Source organism: Carcharhinus amblyrhynchos, chromosome 15 (assembly GCF_965287045.1).
Source record: "Carcharhinus amblyrhynchos chromosome 15, sCarAmb.v2.hapA, whole genome shotgun sequence".
NCBI classification, from domain to species: domain Eukaryota; kingdom Metazoa; phylum Chordata; class Chondrichthyes; order Carcharhiniformes; family Carcharhinidae; genus Carcharhinus; species Carcharhinus amblyrhynchos.
The window spans coordinates 24,317,533-24,332,681 of NC_137338.1; the positions used below are offsets into that span (position 1 = coordinate 24,317,533).

The 15,149-nt window shown below is 44.6% G+C and overlaps 1 protein-coding gene across 1 annotated transcript in view; it reads left to right on the top strand.

Moving 5' to 3' along the window:
• urb1 (URB1 ribosome biogenesis homolog) overlaps window positions 1–15,149 on the top strand; it is a 103,359-nt gene that overhangs the window by 57,180 nt on the left and 31,030 nt on the right. Inside the window, exons 26-30 of the mRNA XM_080203599.1 lie at window positions 401–591; window positions 2,074–2,184; window positions 2,275–2,338; window positions 4,551–4,719; window positions 4,894–4,996. Of these exons, the coding sequence (XP_080059725.1) occupies window positions 401–591; window positions 2,074–2,184; window positions 2,275–2,338; window positions 4,551–4,719; window positions 4,894–4,996 (638 nt within the window). The remainder of the gene's footprint in view (window positions 1–400; window positions 592–2,073; window positions 2,185–2,274; window positions 2,339–4,550; window positions 4,720–4,893; window positions 4,997–15,149) is intronic.

Sequence of the window (15,149 nt, forward strand, 5' to 3'; positions counted from 1 at the left end):
TGATATCATCCTACAGACCTGGACAAGCTCATTTCTAGCTCATTTTAAATAGAAAGCATGTTGTGTCAGGGACTGGCAAGGCTGGGGCCAAGTTAAGTTTCTGTAAGACCTGTAGAAGGAAGAACAAAAGACTGGGGAGGGTGAGTAGTGAAGTTTGAGATCTTGTAAAATAATGTTGTGGAGCAAAAGATGTGCAAGTAGTTTTTGTTTCTTGACGTTCAAAGTGCAAGGAGAAGAATGCATGAAAGATAGTATATTTAGACTTAGGAAAGAAATTTTCACCAGAGCATCAAGTGCAATAGAATGGATAAAGTAATAAACCTAATTGCACAAGTCAGAGTCCACGTGCACTGTTCCAATTATATTTCTGCTTCGAATGATCTCCCTCTTACAATGGCAGGTATCGCTACAGAGATTGGGCATTTATGGAAACCCTTCATAAATTAATACCTGTATTGTATGAGAATGAAGATCTGGCTCAAGGTTTGATTCCATTGCCTATGATCCATATGATGGTAACAAATCACTCCCTGTTTCTGCCAACCATGCTGGGGGCCAGAGAGGATCCGGATGGAAATGCAAAAGCAAGAGGTACGACCAGATAAACTGACCCCTGGGATTGGCACTCGATCATAAACAGAAAACCATTTATCTATTTATTTTTTATTAATGTGAAATTCCCCCAATCACCACATTCTGGCTCAAAGCACTTAACCAGCACGTCTTTCAGACTGTGGGAGGAAATCAGAGCACCCAAAGGAAACGCACGCAGACACGGTGAGAACGTGCAAACTCCACACAGACAGTGACCCAAACTGGAAATCGAACCCAGCTCCCTGGTACTGTGAGGCAGCAGTGTTAACCACTGTGCTGCCCTAAATGGAGATGTCTCCTGGAAGTATGTGTTTTGTGTATAAAAGGGGATGAATAACTGTTAGAATAGTTGCACTGTGTGATTTAATCATTTAATCATTAAGAAAAAGAGAAAATGTTGCAGAATTTTGAATATACGCTTTCTGCTGGCTATAGTCCAAACCATTTTCAGCAGCAAGTTTCCTGACGCACAGTTATTTCTCCTCCTGTTCTTTCCTTTAAAGGTTTCTTGTTATGGTAGAGAGCTGTGATGTCAAATGCAATCAGCTCGGTAATCTCACATTCTGATCAGCTAAAACCAAAATTCCAGTCTGGAAGCAAAATAATCCACATGCGTGATTCTATAATTTGATTATTGCTCAGTGAGTTATTTATTCCTGCCAGTTGGCCGCAGCTTAACCCAGATCAACTGTTCTAATGTTGTCATGCGGTACCAAACCCAGTGATCAAACTCCACAACTGTGTTCAGAGCAGTAGCAGTGCAGCAATGTCAAAAAAAAAGAAACATTTCAAAACTACTTTTTCTCCCCTTTTGTTTTTAACCACCTGATAACAAAATATGTTCTCAAAAATTGCAGATGTCAAAGTCACTTTGCCCAGTTTCATTAGTGGGTTGTAATTATGAAGAGAAACTGGCTCTTCCTTGTTCCGATATCCAGTGAGTCACAGACCAAACTTATTCAGCCTCTCCTCATAATACTTCCATACCCATTGAGTTCATACTGGATGTCCAGAGGAATTCAATCTGCCCCACTCTCCTGCTCTATCCTGGAGGTGCTGGAAGTTTTATTTCCCTCAAGTGCCCATCCGTTTTCCTTTTGAAGTCTTTGACCATCTCTACTTCCACCAGCTGTAGGTGGTGTGCAAGATCATTAGCGCTCACTGTCTTCAGCACTCAAAATTTCCTCCTCACATCCCCCCTTTATTTCTTGCAGGGCAGAGGGCCTGGGTAACATTCTCTGTTAGGCAGTGGGTGCGTACTTGATGGTCTCAATGGCCTCCTTCTGTAGGGGTTCTGTGATTCACTTACTCTTCATACAAAACCTTTATGTCCTTACTGAGTTTCAGTGCCCAAAACTGAACATGACCGCTGCTGGTGATGTACATCGTGATTATTGATGTAATTTGTCACAAATGTATCACAACATGAAATAACATCATTTTTAAAGACCCTTAATTAAAATGTTGTGATTCTTTTAGATGCTCTAATTGACGTGTTACTGGTTTTGGTCAGAAAATGTCCATCTGTGTGCAACAGCAATCATTTTGGTGTTTTACTGGGGGCTTATGGAGCAACACTCTGTGATACAGGTAAATCTCTTACTTCTATGTTTAAATTACACAACTGAACAGCAAATGTGATCATTCCCATTTTATTATTTATCCTTTTCCTTTGTAAAGATCAGAAACTGCTGATGATCCTACAGTCTTATGAGAAAAACAACATAAGTCTTGCTGAGTTCAGGTGAGTTCATTTTGCTGCAAATGAAATCTGCGTTTAGTATAGTAGTGTAACCCAGGGAACCACAGAATCCCTATATTGCAAAAAGAGGCCATTTGACCATCGAATCTGCACCACCCTCTGAAAGAACATTCCACCCAGGCCAGAGCATTTATCATGGCTAATCAACCTAACCTGCCCATCTTTGGACTGTGGGAGGATACCGAAGCACCCAGAGGAAATCTACGCAGACACAGGGGGGATCGTGCAATCTCCACATGAACGCACATGCATGCATGCACGTACACCCCAAGGCTGGAACTGAACCCAGATCTCTAGTGTTGTGAGGCAGCAGTGCTAACCACTGTGTCACCGTGCCGACAGCAGAATGAAAGCCACAGGCTCCTTTTTCTCAGCACCTCATTACTAAAGTTATTTAAGAAGAAGGAACTTGTATTTGCAAATCACATTTCATGACCATAGGACATCCATACACACACACACAGAACCACTTTTATAATGTAGATAAATGCAGTAGTTAATCTAAACACAGTAAGATCCTACAAGCACCTATTCCCTTACATTATAATGCTGAGTATGTCCATTCTGTCATGTGAAAACACTATTTAAACAATAACATTTTGTAAACAGGTGGATCAGCACCCTTGATGAGTGACTGGGCCATACGATTCCAGGGAAGGCAACAACATAATCACAGATCTCTGTTAAGTTAGCTGATCTTATCTGGAGTAATATTAAGGGAGCTACAATTGACTTTGTTGATTCAGGGTAAGGGATGAGAAAATTATCGGATTCCTAACCTTAGATCCTTTCTGGAAATACTTGTGTTGGGTGACATTGAACAGCGTAACCATGACACCCCTCAGGATCCAATACTTTACTGACATAAAGTCCCATGTGAAAAATGACCAGTCGGGCAAAGTACAGGGAGACATTGCAACTTGCATATCGTTTCCAGAGTAAAATTTCAGGTAAAAGGAATGGATGAAGTCGATGGAGAAAAATTAGTAAAAAGATAAAGTGCAAAGAGCTTGTGTTGTCTGGTTTCACATTGTCGCATGTGTTGGGATACAGTGAAAGGTATTGTTCCTTGTGCACTATACCGAAAAACACACTGTTCATAGAGTACATAGGGGAGAAGGAAAGGCTGAATTGCAGGACATCGTGTTGCAGTTACTGATAGGGTAAGGAAAAAGATCAGCATAATATATGATAGGACCATTCAAAAGACTAGCTGCAGGGAAGAAGCTGTTCTTGAGTCGGTTGGGACGTGTTCTCTGACTCTTGTATCTATTTCTCGGTAGATGAAGGTGGAAGAGAGTATGTTCGGGCACGTGGGGTCTTTGATTATGCTGGCTGCTTTTCCAAGGCAGTGGGAAGTGTAAATGGAGTCAATGAATGGGAGGCTGGTGATAGACATTGCGTGATAGACTGGGCTTCATTCACAATTTCTTGCAGTCTTGGACAGAACAGGAGCCATACCAAGCTGTGATGCATTTGGAGAGGATGCTTTCTATGGTGCATCTGTAAAAATTGTTGAGAGCCGGCATTGGACATGCCGAATTTCCTTAGCCTTTTGAGAAAATGGAAGTGTTGGTAGGCTTTCTTAACCAAATGCTGGAAATCTAAAATTGAATTGAAAAGTGCTGGAAAAACGCACTTGGTCTGGGGGCACCTCTGGAGAGGGAAAACCAGTTAATGTTTTGAGTCAAATATGACTTTCTTCAGAACACTGATGTTAATTGTGTTTTCTTTGATAGTATGGTGAACATTCCTTAACCCAAGACCATCCACAGCACCTAGCATCTGGAAACTGACCCCATCATTCAGGAATCTGCTTTAAGAGGAAAGGAATTTGTAATTGGAGAAGGATGGGATTGTAAATCCTGATAAGAGGAAGATCTTGCTGACCTTTTGTTTTCCAGCAAAACATATATTTCCTTAAAAGAAACACTAAGAATTCTGAAAGATGGTAGTAGAAAATTCCATTGTTTCAATTATACTGCCCCTCATGGGATGACTGAAAACTGAGCGTGATGTCCTTATTTACCAAATAATGTTTTGCTTCACTGACGCACTTTTCACGTTACAAAACCCCTTGTGAACATTTCAGGCTAAGCAAACGTATGTGCCACTGACAGAATTTCCACTGAGCTTTTGAACAGAGATGCATAGTTGTATTTCAGATAAATGGTGTTAAACCTCTGTTTCTCAGCCTGCTGTTGTGGGGCCCAGCTGCCGTTGAACACCTCAAGGTTCGCAAGAGCTTGGGGCAGTCCCTATGGCAACAGCCAAGCATGGAGGATGTCCTAACACTTCTGGACAGGGAGAAGATGTTCCAGACAATTATCAACTTCCCACAGCATCGCCGTATCCTGCCAGAGGTGCGTTTTAGTTGCATCACTTCAGGTTTTTTTTACTTTCCTCGTATATTCTTAATACATTCCAAGGGCATTAGGAGTAGGCTGATGGGAAGTCAAGATAACCGTCACTCTGAACATGCCCAATTTTATGCCAAGCACAGTCAGATCCTTATCGCTATTTTGTTTATATGGCAGGACGGAAAGGAGTTAGTCTTCAAAGATTACAGTATTAAGGAACCCCACAATCTCTACGACCCTTGTTTCTTGCTGCCTCTCTTCAGTGGATTAATGACACCAGGTATGTAAAAACTTATTGAAAAGGGGGCCTTTCCAACCCTAGTTTACTGAGCTATCAACAATGAAGGTAGCTGAAGATTATTTATTAGTCGCAAGTCAGGCTTTCATTAACATTGCATTGAAGTTACTGTGAAATTTGCCCTGTCGCCACACTCTGGCATCTGTTCAGATCAATGCATCTAACCAGCGCGGTCTTTCAGGCTGTGGAATGAAACTGGAGCACCCGGAGGAAACCCACACAGACACGGGAGAATGTGCAGACTCCGCACAGATAGTGACCCAAGCCAGAAATTGAACACTGGTTCCTGGTGCTATGAGTAGTGCTAACCTCCCCCGCCACACCCAACCACCGCCCCCCACCACCCAACCACCACCACCCACCCCCAGCTGTCTCATCCTCATGGTGATGTTGGAGGTGAGGCTAGCATTTAATCAGGTGGGAGGGTGGCAGGCAGGACCACCTCTCTCTCTCTCTCTCTCTTCCCCCCCCCCCGGTCAAACTTCCATCTCCATCCCAGTTAAGTTCCTAGTGGGAGGTCCCATGGATGGCCTTTAAATGGATAATTGGTCCTCACTTAAGGGCCCAGTGGTGGATAGCATGGGTGCTCACCCTGCAGGGAGGACAACAAGCAGGTTCATACACGGTTGCTTACAGGCTTCAGGATGAGGAGTGGTTGGAGTCCCTCATTTCAAGGCGTTAGGAAACTGGGGTAACTTACTGTGAGTTATAAACATGGCATCAGGTGTCATTGGCTGGAATGATTTTTAATGATTACAAAGTACCCATCATTGAAATGTGAATAGTGATATTGATTTTAGCTTTTCCTGTTGAGACCGCCCCTTTTACATCACAGCCAGTGTCCATATAAACAGTTCCACCTTTCTTAGGCTATTTCATGTACAGTGTCACCCCCCAACCCCCTCCCCCACAGCACACCCCATCCCCAATAAGTCATTTCCTTTTTTATGAAGCAGTGCATTTTTGGCATTTCATTAACAGCCGAGAAGACACTACGCCAATGCCAGAAGTTTACTATAAAAGTAATACATGACTCATATCCTTTTCTAGAAGCAATAGCAGTGGTGGGCAACCTGGGGCCCAAGGACCACGTGTGAGCCATCTGGGTTCTGAGTATGGCCCACAAGACATCTTGTTGGCTGTTGCGCAGGGTTGACACATTCTGTTGATTTCCGTCCATGTCTTTTTCCCACCTGAACGATTGGTTTCGCTGTGGTTAGCACTGCTGCTCACGGCACCAGGGACCCGGGTTCAATTCCAACCTTGGGTGACTGAGCGGAGTCTGCACATTCTCACCATGTTTGCATGGGTTTCCTCTGGGTGCTTCGGTTTCCTCCCACAGTCTGAAAGACATGCTGGTTAGGCGCATAGGCCATATTAAATTCTCCCTCAGTGTACCCGAACAGGTGACGGAGTGTGGGGACTAGGTGATTTTCATAGTAACTTCACTGCGGTGTTAATGTAAGCCTACCTATGGAACCAATAAATAAATTTTTAAAAAACTAAAGTGACATGCACCTAAAGCAAGGGCAAGTGAAGTGAACTTCATGCTTACTGCGCACAACATGCACTGCTGCATCAAATATTTCTTTTGTTTTTACCACTTGAAGTTTAGGATAATTCCATCAATATATAAATGATTGAGCATTTTCTGAAACTCGTTATGAAATATTCAGTGTATATTAAACGTACTTAATCTTATTCATTGGGTTATGGTTAGTGAACAACCCTGACTTCAATCTTGCAGTCCTCTGAGGTAAGAAAGGACCACTCATGCAGCCCACTCACTCACTTAGGTTGCCTACCACTGAGCTATAGATTCACAATCTGTGTTAGTATGAAGGCTACAGATAACCCTGTAGTCGGAAAAGTGTCTGATTTTGGTCATTTGTCATTGATTTCTATCACTGCATCCGTCCTTGGGTTCAGAGTAATCTCTATGAAATATTATTAGCATATAAGCATTTAATTGTCAAAATAGTAAGTAGTTTTTAGTTTCATCAGTTCTACAACAAGGCCACTAGGTGGCAGACGCTGAACAATAATGTACTGCCATCAAGCAGTAAACTGGACTGGCCACTTATGATGTGGAGATGCCAGCATTAGACTGGGGTAAACACAGTAAGAAGTCTCACACCACCAGGTTAAAGTCCAATCAGTTTATTTGATAGTAAACCCTTTCAGGAACGCTGTTCCACATCTCTCTAACCTATGCTTAATGCAATCTCCACTCACATTGTCTGCACCTTTAAGACTTGAATAGCAGGTTAGCTGTAAAGACTCGCATTCTAATCAGTATTCTGTAAACTGTGTGTGCCTTTATATGCCCTTCTCTGATCAGAACTTTCCACACACTTGACGAAGGATCAGCTTGTAGGTTTACTATCAAATAAACTGGTTGGACTTTAACCTGGTTGTGAGATTTCTTACTGGCCACTTAGGGCAGGGGTACTCTGCAGCCCCCAAAAGGGCTCACAAAAAGGTTTCAAGGAATCCACCAAAACATGTTAATCAGACAAAGGTTACCCTGGTGTGGAAACGAGTATAGCAAACAAGCAAGGTGAGAGCAGCAGCATGGATGACTTTTCCATTGACGCCACAGCACTGTACAGACGATGACTGTCCACATCCCCACTTAGATACGGCCCATTCTTCTAGTCCTTGGCACTTAACGTGACACCATGGTTCACGTTATCTCAGTTGGGGGAGTGCTGGAGAACGGCTGCTAATTTGAGATTCCCAGCCACAGGAAACAACCTCCAAGCACACACTACTTCATCAAATCCATTAAGAATTTACATGAGATCACCTTTCATTGTTCTAAATTCAAGGGAAGAGAGGCCTGATGGGCATCACGGTAGCATAGTGATTCACACTGCTGCCGCTCATCGCCAGGGATCTGGGTTTGGTTCCCGGCTTGGGTCACTGTCTGTGTGGAGTCTGCATATTCTCCCCATGTCTGCATGGGTTCCCTTTGGGTGCTCCGGTTTCCTCCCACTAGCCGAAAGACTTGCTGATTGGGTGCATTGGCCATGCTAAATTCTCCCTCAGTATATCCCAACAGGCGCCAGAGTGTGGCGACTAGGGGATTTTCACAGTAAGTTCATTGCAGTGTTAAGGTAAGCCTCCTTGTGACACTAATAAACAAACTTAAACTTGAAACAAAGTTGATGGCCACCACAAAACCCAGAGGCTCAGCATAGGATTAAAGTCCCTCACTTAGACCAGCGGTGGCGGAAAGGTCATTAGGTTGATCAAAGTTATTCAAAGGCAACGACTGAATTTTATATTTTAATGCTAGGTAGTCCATTGCAGAGATTGGTCTTGAGGTCCTGAGAAATCCAGGAATTTGACGATCCAAATCTGAAAGAGCCGATGTGGTTGAGAGATAGAGTTTTAAATGGCGGGCAGAGACATTTTAAACCAGTGGCTAACTTGTAGTCAGAAGGACTTTAAACAGTGGAAGGAGAAAATGGGGGCGTGGAACAGAGCAAAGGAGAGCAGCAGATAACTAGATAGTGAGAAAATCCCTCGCGAGATGTCTTGTGAATTGAAGATTTTTTTTGTTAAATCAGATGCTGCATGTTAACTCTTTGCAAGTGGATGAATTTTGAATGAGTTAAAATCGAGTCCGTTACCTGTAGTTTTCTGTAATAAGTGAGTCAAGACAGGAAAGAAGGAGTTTTACACACTCTAACCCTGCCCATCCAAATTATCAAGTATACGACTTGTGTTTTAAATATAATTTGCCCACATTTCCTCACTGTTTAATACTCTAATATTTACAAAACATTATGTAAGCACTTAACATTTACACCCGTGTCTGTACCTGGTGTAATTTGAACTTTATTCCTCTCGGCCACTCAGTGTTTTCCTTTGAACTCTGTTTTATTGTTCCCTTAAACCTGTCTGCAGAGTTTCAACATCTGTGATTGGATAAATGTGACTGTCTCAAACAAACACCATTAAAATGTTGTTAATCCACAGCTCCAAAGATTGCCAGTGTTATGCTGGATGTTACTTGTGGTTGTGGTCAGCAATGAAATGGTCAAATTTTAAAGTTTTAACTTGTCATAATTACAGTGAAAATATTCTGATGAGTTTCATTAAGCAAAGCCACTTTTCTGCCCTCCTTCCCTAACCAGTCTACAATCTGACTATTTACTGTCTCTGCTGCATCTTAACTAAAAGTGTCATTCTGTCTTGAGTAGCAGTCATAAATAGAACATAGAACACTACAGCACAAACAGGCCCTTCGGCCCACTAGTTGCGCCAATCACTTCTATACCTACTAAGCCATAGACCTATCTATAACCCCCGATCCAATTAGATCCCATATACTCATCCAGAAGTCTTTTAAAAGACCCCAGCGAGTTCGCCTCCACCACCACCGACGGCAGCCGATTCCATTCACTCACCACCCTCTGAGTGAAAAACTTACCCCTAACATCTCCTCTGTACTTGCTTCCCTGCACCTTAAATCTGTGTCCTCTCGTAGCGACCATTTCAGCCCTGGGAAATAGCCTCTGAGAATCCACCCTATCCATTCCCCTCAACATCTTACGTAGCTGCTTTATAAGAATTTCTTACCTTGAAATCTGAAAAAAACTGCATTTGCCTAACATAAATCTCTCACTACAAGTTTCTTTACAATTTTAGGTGCATTTCACTTTTCAAGGTTATTAAATGTTAATTTTGTGGCTGTAGTTCAGAGTGAAGTTGTTTAGGTCAAGGGCATAATCTCCCTTTTGGGAAGCAGACTGATTTCTTTCTATTGGGGGAGATTTTGATTTCAACAAGAAAGCTTCTGTGCAGTATCTTTTCCACTTTTAGCAACTAGATAGGCATTTTTTTTAAAGATTGCACATTCTCAGCTTAGATCTAAGCCCGTTGAGATCAGAATGTGAGAAGTTGCAGACCCTTGCGGTGTCTCATTACACAGCCCTCATACAAGTCCCCATCCTGGGAGCATAATCTTGTATTCAATTTCAGCTGGTCTGTCTCAGCTTGGCCCAGTTGGTTCAATTTTCATCTGCGAAAAGGAGTACAGCGTTTTGTCAAGGTGCTATTTCTTAGAAAAGGTATTAAGTCACGTTTGTTCCAGTAGTTTTCTGTGGAAAATGCCATAGCACAATTTGGTAAAGAAACACAAGATTTCCTCAATGTTCAACCAACATGCTTCTCTCCATGAGCCAAGATGGATTGTGCAATTGTTTGATGGATTTTTTTTAATGAGGTGGAAGTGCTTGTGTTGGACTAGGGTAGGCCTGGTAAGAAGTTTAATCTGGTGCTGTGAGATTTCTTACTTGTTTTTTTTAACTAACAGCTCCTGAGTCCAGCTACACATGGATGGCATGGTGGCACAGTGGTTAGCATTGATGCCTCACAACACCAGGGACTGGGTTCGATTCCCGGCTTGGGTCACTGTCTGTGTGGAGATTGCACTTTCTCCCCGTGGCTGTGTGGGTTTCCTCTGGGTACTCCGGTTTCCTTCCGCAGTCCAAAGATGTGTGGGTTAGGTGGATTGGCCATGCTAAATTGCATCTTAGTATCAGGGGGACTAGCTAGGGTATACGCATGGCATTATGGGGATAGGGCCTGGATAGGATTGTGGTCAGTGCAGACTTGACGGGCCAAATGGCCTCCTTTCGCACTTTAGGGATTCTACGTAACACTTTTCAGAGTAAAGACCTTTGAGACTTCTCTGAGAAACATCATTAAAATGGATGTCATTAATGTACAAAGAAGCTGTGCCTGTTGGTTCAATGTTTCATGCATTTGTTGCAAAAAGTTGTTATCTTTGTAGAAGTCTATGCTGGAGGGAAGCAATGGCCTATTGGTATTATCGCTAGACTATGAATCCAGAAACTCAGCCAACGTCCTGGGGACCCGGGTTCGAATCCTAGCAGATGGTGGAATTTGAATTCGGTAAAAAAATGTCTGGAATTAAGAATCTACTGATGACCATGAAACCATTGTCGGAAAAACCCATCTGGTTTACCAATGTCCTTTAGGGAAGGAAATCTGCCGTCCTTACCTGTGACCATGTGACTCCAGAGCCACAGCAATGTGGCTTACTCTCAACTGCTCTCGGGCAACGAGGGATGGGCAATAAATGTTGGCCAGCCAGCAATGCCCATGCCCTACATATGAATTAAAAAATGGATGGTAAATGAACCCATTTTGACCCCTGGAATCGGTATTAACCTGAAAAGCAGAGTAATTACGCAGTGCTCCCTTTTAATGTTGACCTCACCAATGTGCCTCAATCCCATGTTGAAAGCGCGGCTGTATGCAGTTTGGTAGCCAGCATTCATCATACGAACTTGGCTAATCAGTTGGTTATTGAAGATCACATGCGTCAGTAAACCCCTAATTTTTATATAATTACAACATCTAGAGCATCTCCCATGTGACCCACCACTCGTACTGTGCAAGGACCCAGGAACCATAAGATAAGCAAGTTTTTGTTAAGACTCTCTCAGCTTCTGATCTTGTTTATGGTTTCAGCTGCCTTCTGGTTTGGCGATTTATAGTTTTCAGCCTTTTGATGTACCTATAAAATAATTGGTCTGTCTTGATTTCTATCAATGTAAACTTGTGCGAGATCTTGGCTGAGGCTGACTCTCCTTTGCTACACTTCCTGCAAAACAGTTTCAAATAACCTGGCAAATAATCGCTCATTTTGGAGAAATTAGAACAAAGATCAAAGAACAATACAGCACAGGAACAGGCCCTTCTGCCCTCCAAGCCTGCACCGATCATGTGTTCCCAACTAGACGGTCCGTTTGTATCCCTCTATTCCCAGTCTGCTCATGTGGCTATCTAGATAAATCTTAAATGATCCTAGCGTGTCTGCCTCAACCACCTTGCTTGGTAGTGCATTCCAGGCCTCCACCACCCTCTGTGTAAAATATGTTCCCCACATATCTGTATTGAATCTTGCCCCCTCCTTACCTTGAACTTGTGACCCCTTGTGTTTCTGACCTGGGAAAAAGCTTCCAACTGTTCACCCTATCTATGCCCTTCATAATTTTATAAGCTTCTATTAGGTCGCCTCTCAACCTCTGTTTTTCCAGGGAGAACAACCCTAGTTTACTCAATCTCACCTCATAGCTAAGTTAGGGGGAATTCCCTTGCGAGAGTAGGAGACCGCTGGGGGATTGAAAATGTGGGGGAGACCTGTGCGTGCTTGGTCTGGGGATTTAAGATAGTTATGCTGAAGTTAGAAGTGGTTTTATTTCTTCTGTGTCTTTCAGAGTAACTATTAGCGTAACACTGGCTGAACAATCCAAAGCTAATGATTTGAATTGCTTTGCTGGAAGGTTCCCAGATTAGTGCAATTGTCCAGGAGGAAGTTGGCGTATCCGGACAATTGCCCCTTACCTAGGAATTTTCAAGAGGGATTTTCCCAGCGTGATTTTGGGATACACCCCCAGCACAACACCGGGGAGCCAGCAAGTTACTGGCCAATGAGTTTCAACCCTAACCAATGATGTTAAGGTCCACGTGCGTGGAATATAACTCTACCTTGTAATTTGTTCCATAATTGCACCCCTGATTCTGAGAATCTACCGACAGCTAGCTCAGTATTTGTCTTTTAACCGAATCTATTGCCTTAACTAAATGGAGAATCGCATTTATATGTTCAAAATTGTAATTCAGTGTTGAAACCACAAGTTAGGGGAACAATTGCAGAGAAAGAAATTAAGACAGTTTGACACATATCAGAATACCAGCTATTTAGCTGCATCAAAATGATTTGTACAGTTTCTCAGATCCACTTTCTAAATGCATCTTGGTGCATTGTTTTAAACTGTTGTGTTCATTGGTTGAGATGGCAAACAGCCAAACTTTACTGAAACCATTGTGAAACTTGAAGTTATGAAAGGAAGAGTGAGGCTTCATTGCAATGAATTTCAGCTCTGTGCTTGTGCCCTTCTGCTCTGTGACGCAATATCATCAATATGCTGGTTCACTACACTGTGTGAAATCTGGATCAAAACAAAATGTGGTCACATGCAAGACAGGCTGAAATCATCAATTTTCTCTCCTGGAGTTCAGAAGCAGCCTTGTCTGTTTTAGTGAAAGTCTCTGTTCGCAGAATGAGATGAGCGTGTACAGAGTGCGTCATTTCCATTCTGTGGAAAATGAATTAATTTTTGATCTTTAAATTTTATTTACGAGTCACAAGTAAGCTTACATTAACACTGCAATGAAGTTACTGTGAAAATTCCCTCGTCGTGACACTCCAGTGCCTGTTCGGGTCAATGCACCTAAGCAGCACATCTTTTGGACTGTGGAAAGGTCCGGAGGAAATTGACACACGCGTGGGGAGAACGTGCAGACTCCACACAGACAGTGACCCAAACCTGGAATCAGATCTGGGAGGCTGAAACCGAACTGTCAGTCTCCCATTTGCTGGCCAGCCCAGGACTCTTGCAGTAATGTACACTGAAAACAAGCCCACCCCCCCCCCCCCCCCCCCCCCCACCACCACCACCACCACCACCACCACCAGCACCAATGGCACAATCATGGCCCTCATCCCCATCCCGAATCACACCGATCTCCAGCCTCCCCCCTGCCACAGGCAGAGACCCCAGGCCACCCCAACCCAATTATTGGCCTCCCTCCTGCCCCCATTCCATGCCCTAAGCCTTGCCCCCAATAAGCCCAGCCCCCATATGTCCTGACCCTCAGCACTGCCCATTAGACAGTGCCAAGATGCCCCCGGGACATGGGAAATGTGAACCTTGGGCAGTGCTAGGGGTACATTTTGGCACTACCAGGGTGCACATGACCAGGGGTCACAACCCCCGCGGCCCAACTCCCTGGGCGGGCCCCAGTTGCTCCCCACCAGTGGGATTGGGCCTCTAACTCCCCAAAAGTAGGGAACTCGTGAAATCCCTGCTGGAGTGAAACACTGGGCTGGGTGGGAGAGACTTAGCGGACCCAGAGAATTCAGCCCTGGGCTTGCTAGTATCATTTAAATGCTAGGCCCACTGATTTCCGGTGCAGAGCAGACCATGCCAGAAATCTGATACTGAGGGCCCGACTTTACCAATCGGAGCCCAAGGGCCGGATTCGGGCGTAAAACAGATCCGAGCCCGGAATGCTCGTCCCAGCACGCCCATACGCTTTTTGCCGGCTCCAATCCGGTCTGGTCTGTGCTGCGGGGCGGGGCTTAGTGCTGCCGGAACGATCGGTGTTCTGAACCGTGCATGCACAGTTCAAAAAAGATCTGAACATAAGAAATAGGAGCAGGAGTAGGCCATCTAGCCCTTCGAGCCTGCCCCACCATTCAATAAGATCATGGCTGATCTGTCGTGGCTCAGTTCCACTTTCCCGCCCTCTCCCCATAACCCTTAATCCCCTCGCTTATCAAAAACCTATCAACCCGCGTCTTAAAAATATTTAGCGAGGCAGCCTCCACCACTTCAACGGGCAGAGAATTCCAGAGATTCACCACCCTTTGAGTGAAGAAGTTCCTCCTCAACTCCGTTCTAAACCAGCACCCCCCGCCCCCCCATCTGAAAAAGCGCACCAGGACGCAAAAGACAAAAACAGCAGAGAGAGTCCCGGGCGGGGTGGGGGGGGTTATGAGCTGCAATCAGACCTCCCTGGGAGGCAGCACCAACTCCGCCCCCCCAGAACAGCCCTCTCCCGCGATCAGACCCCCACCCCCCCAGCAGAGCACACCCCTAACCTACCTTAATCGCTGCTCTCCCTCCACCATCCTTCTGACCTGCTGTCGTTGGACAGCCTGCAGCACTTTCTTGGCCTCCTGCTGGTGTCTGCCAGAGGAGGGGGACAGGTTTAAATGGATCTCTGGTTTGGGGAGTGGTGGTGGAGATTCTCCCAAGTTCATCCTCCCCAACCCCCTCCCCTCCCCACCCCAACCATAAATCCGTCTGAGTCCACCCCACTCCTCCGGCAGACGCCAGCAGAAGGCCAAGAAGGTGCTTGCTGCAGGCTATCCAACGACTGCAGGTCAGAAGGATGGTGGAGAGAGGGCACCGATCAAGATAGGTTGGGGTGTGCTCTGCCAAGGGAGGCCTGCCTCCCGAGGGGGTTTGATCGCGGGAGGGGGGGCTGCCTCCCAGGGAGGTCCGATCACGGGGGAGGGGGGTGC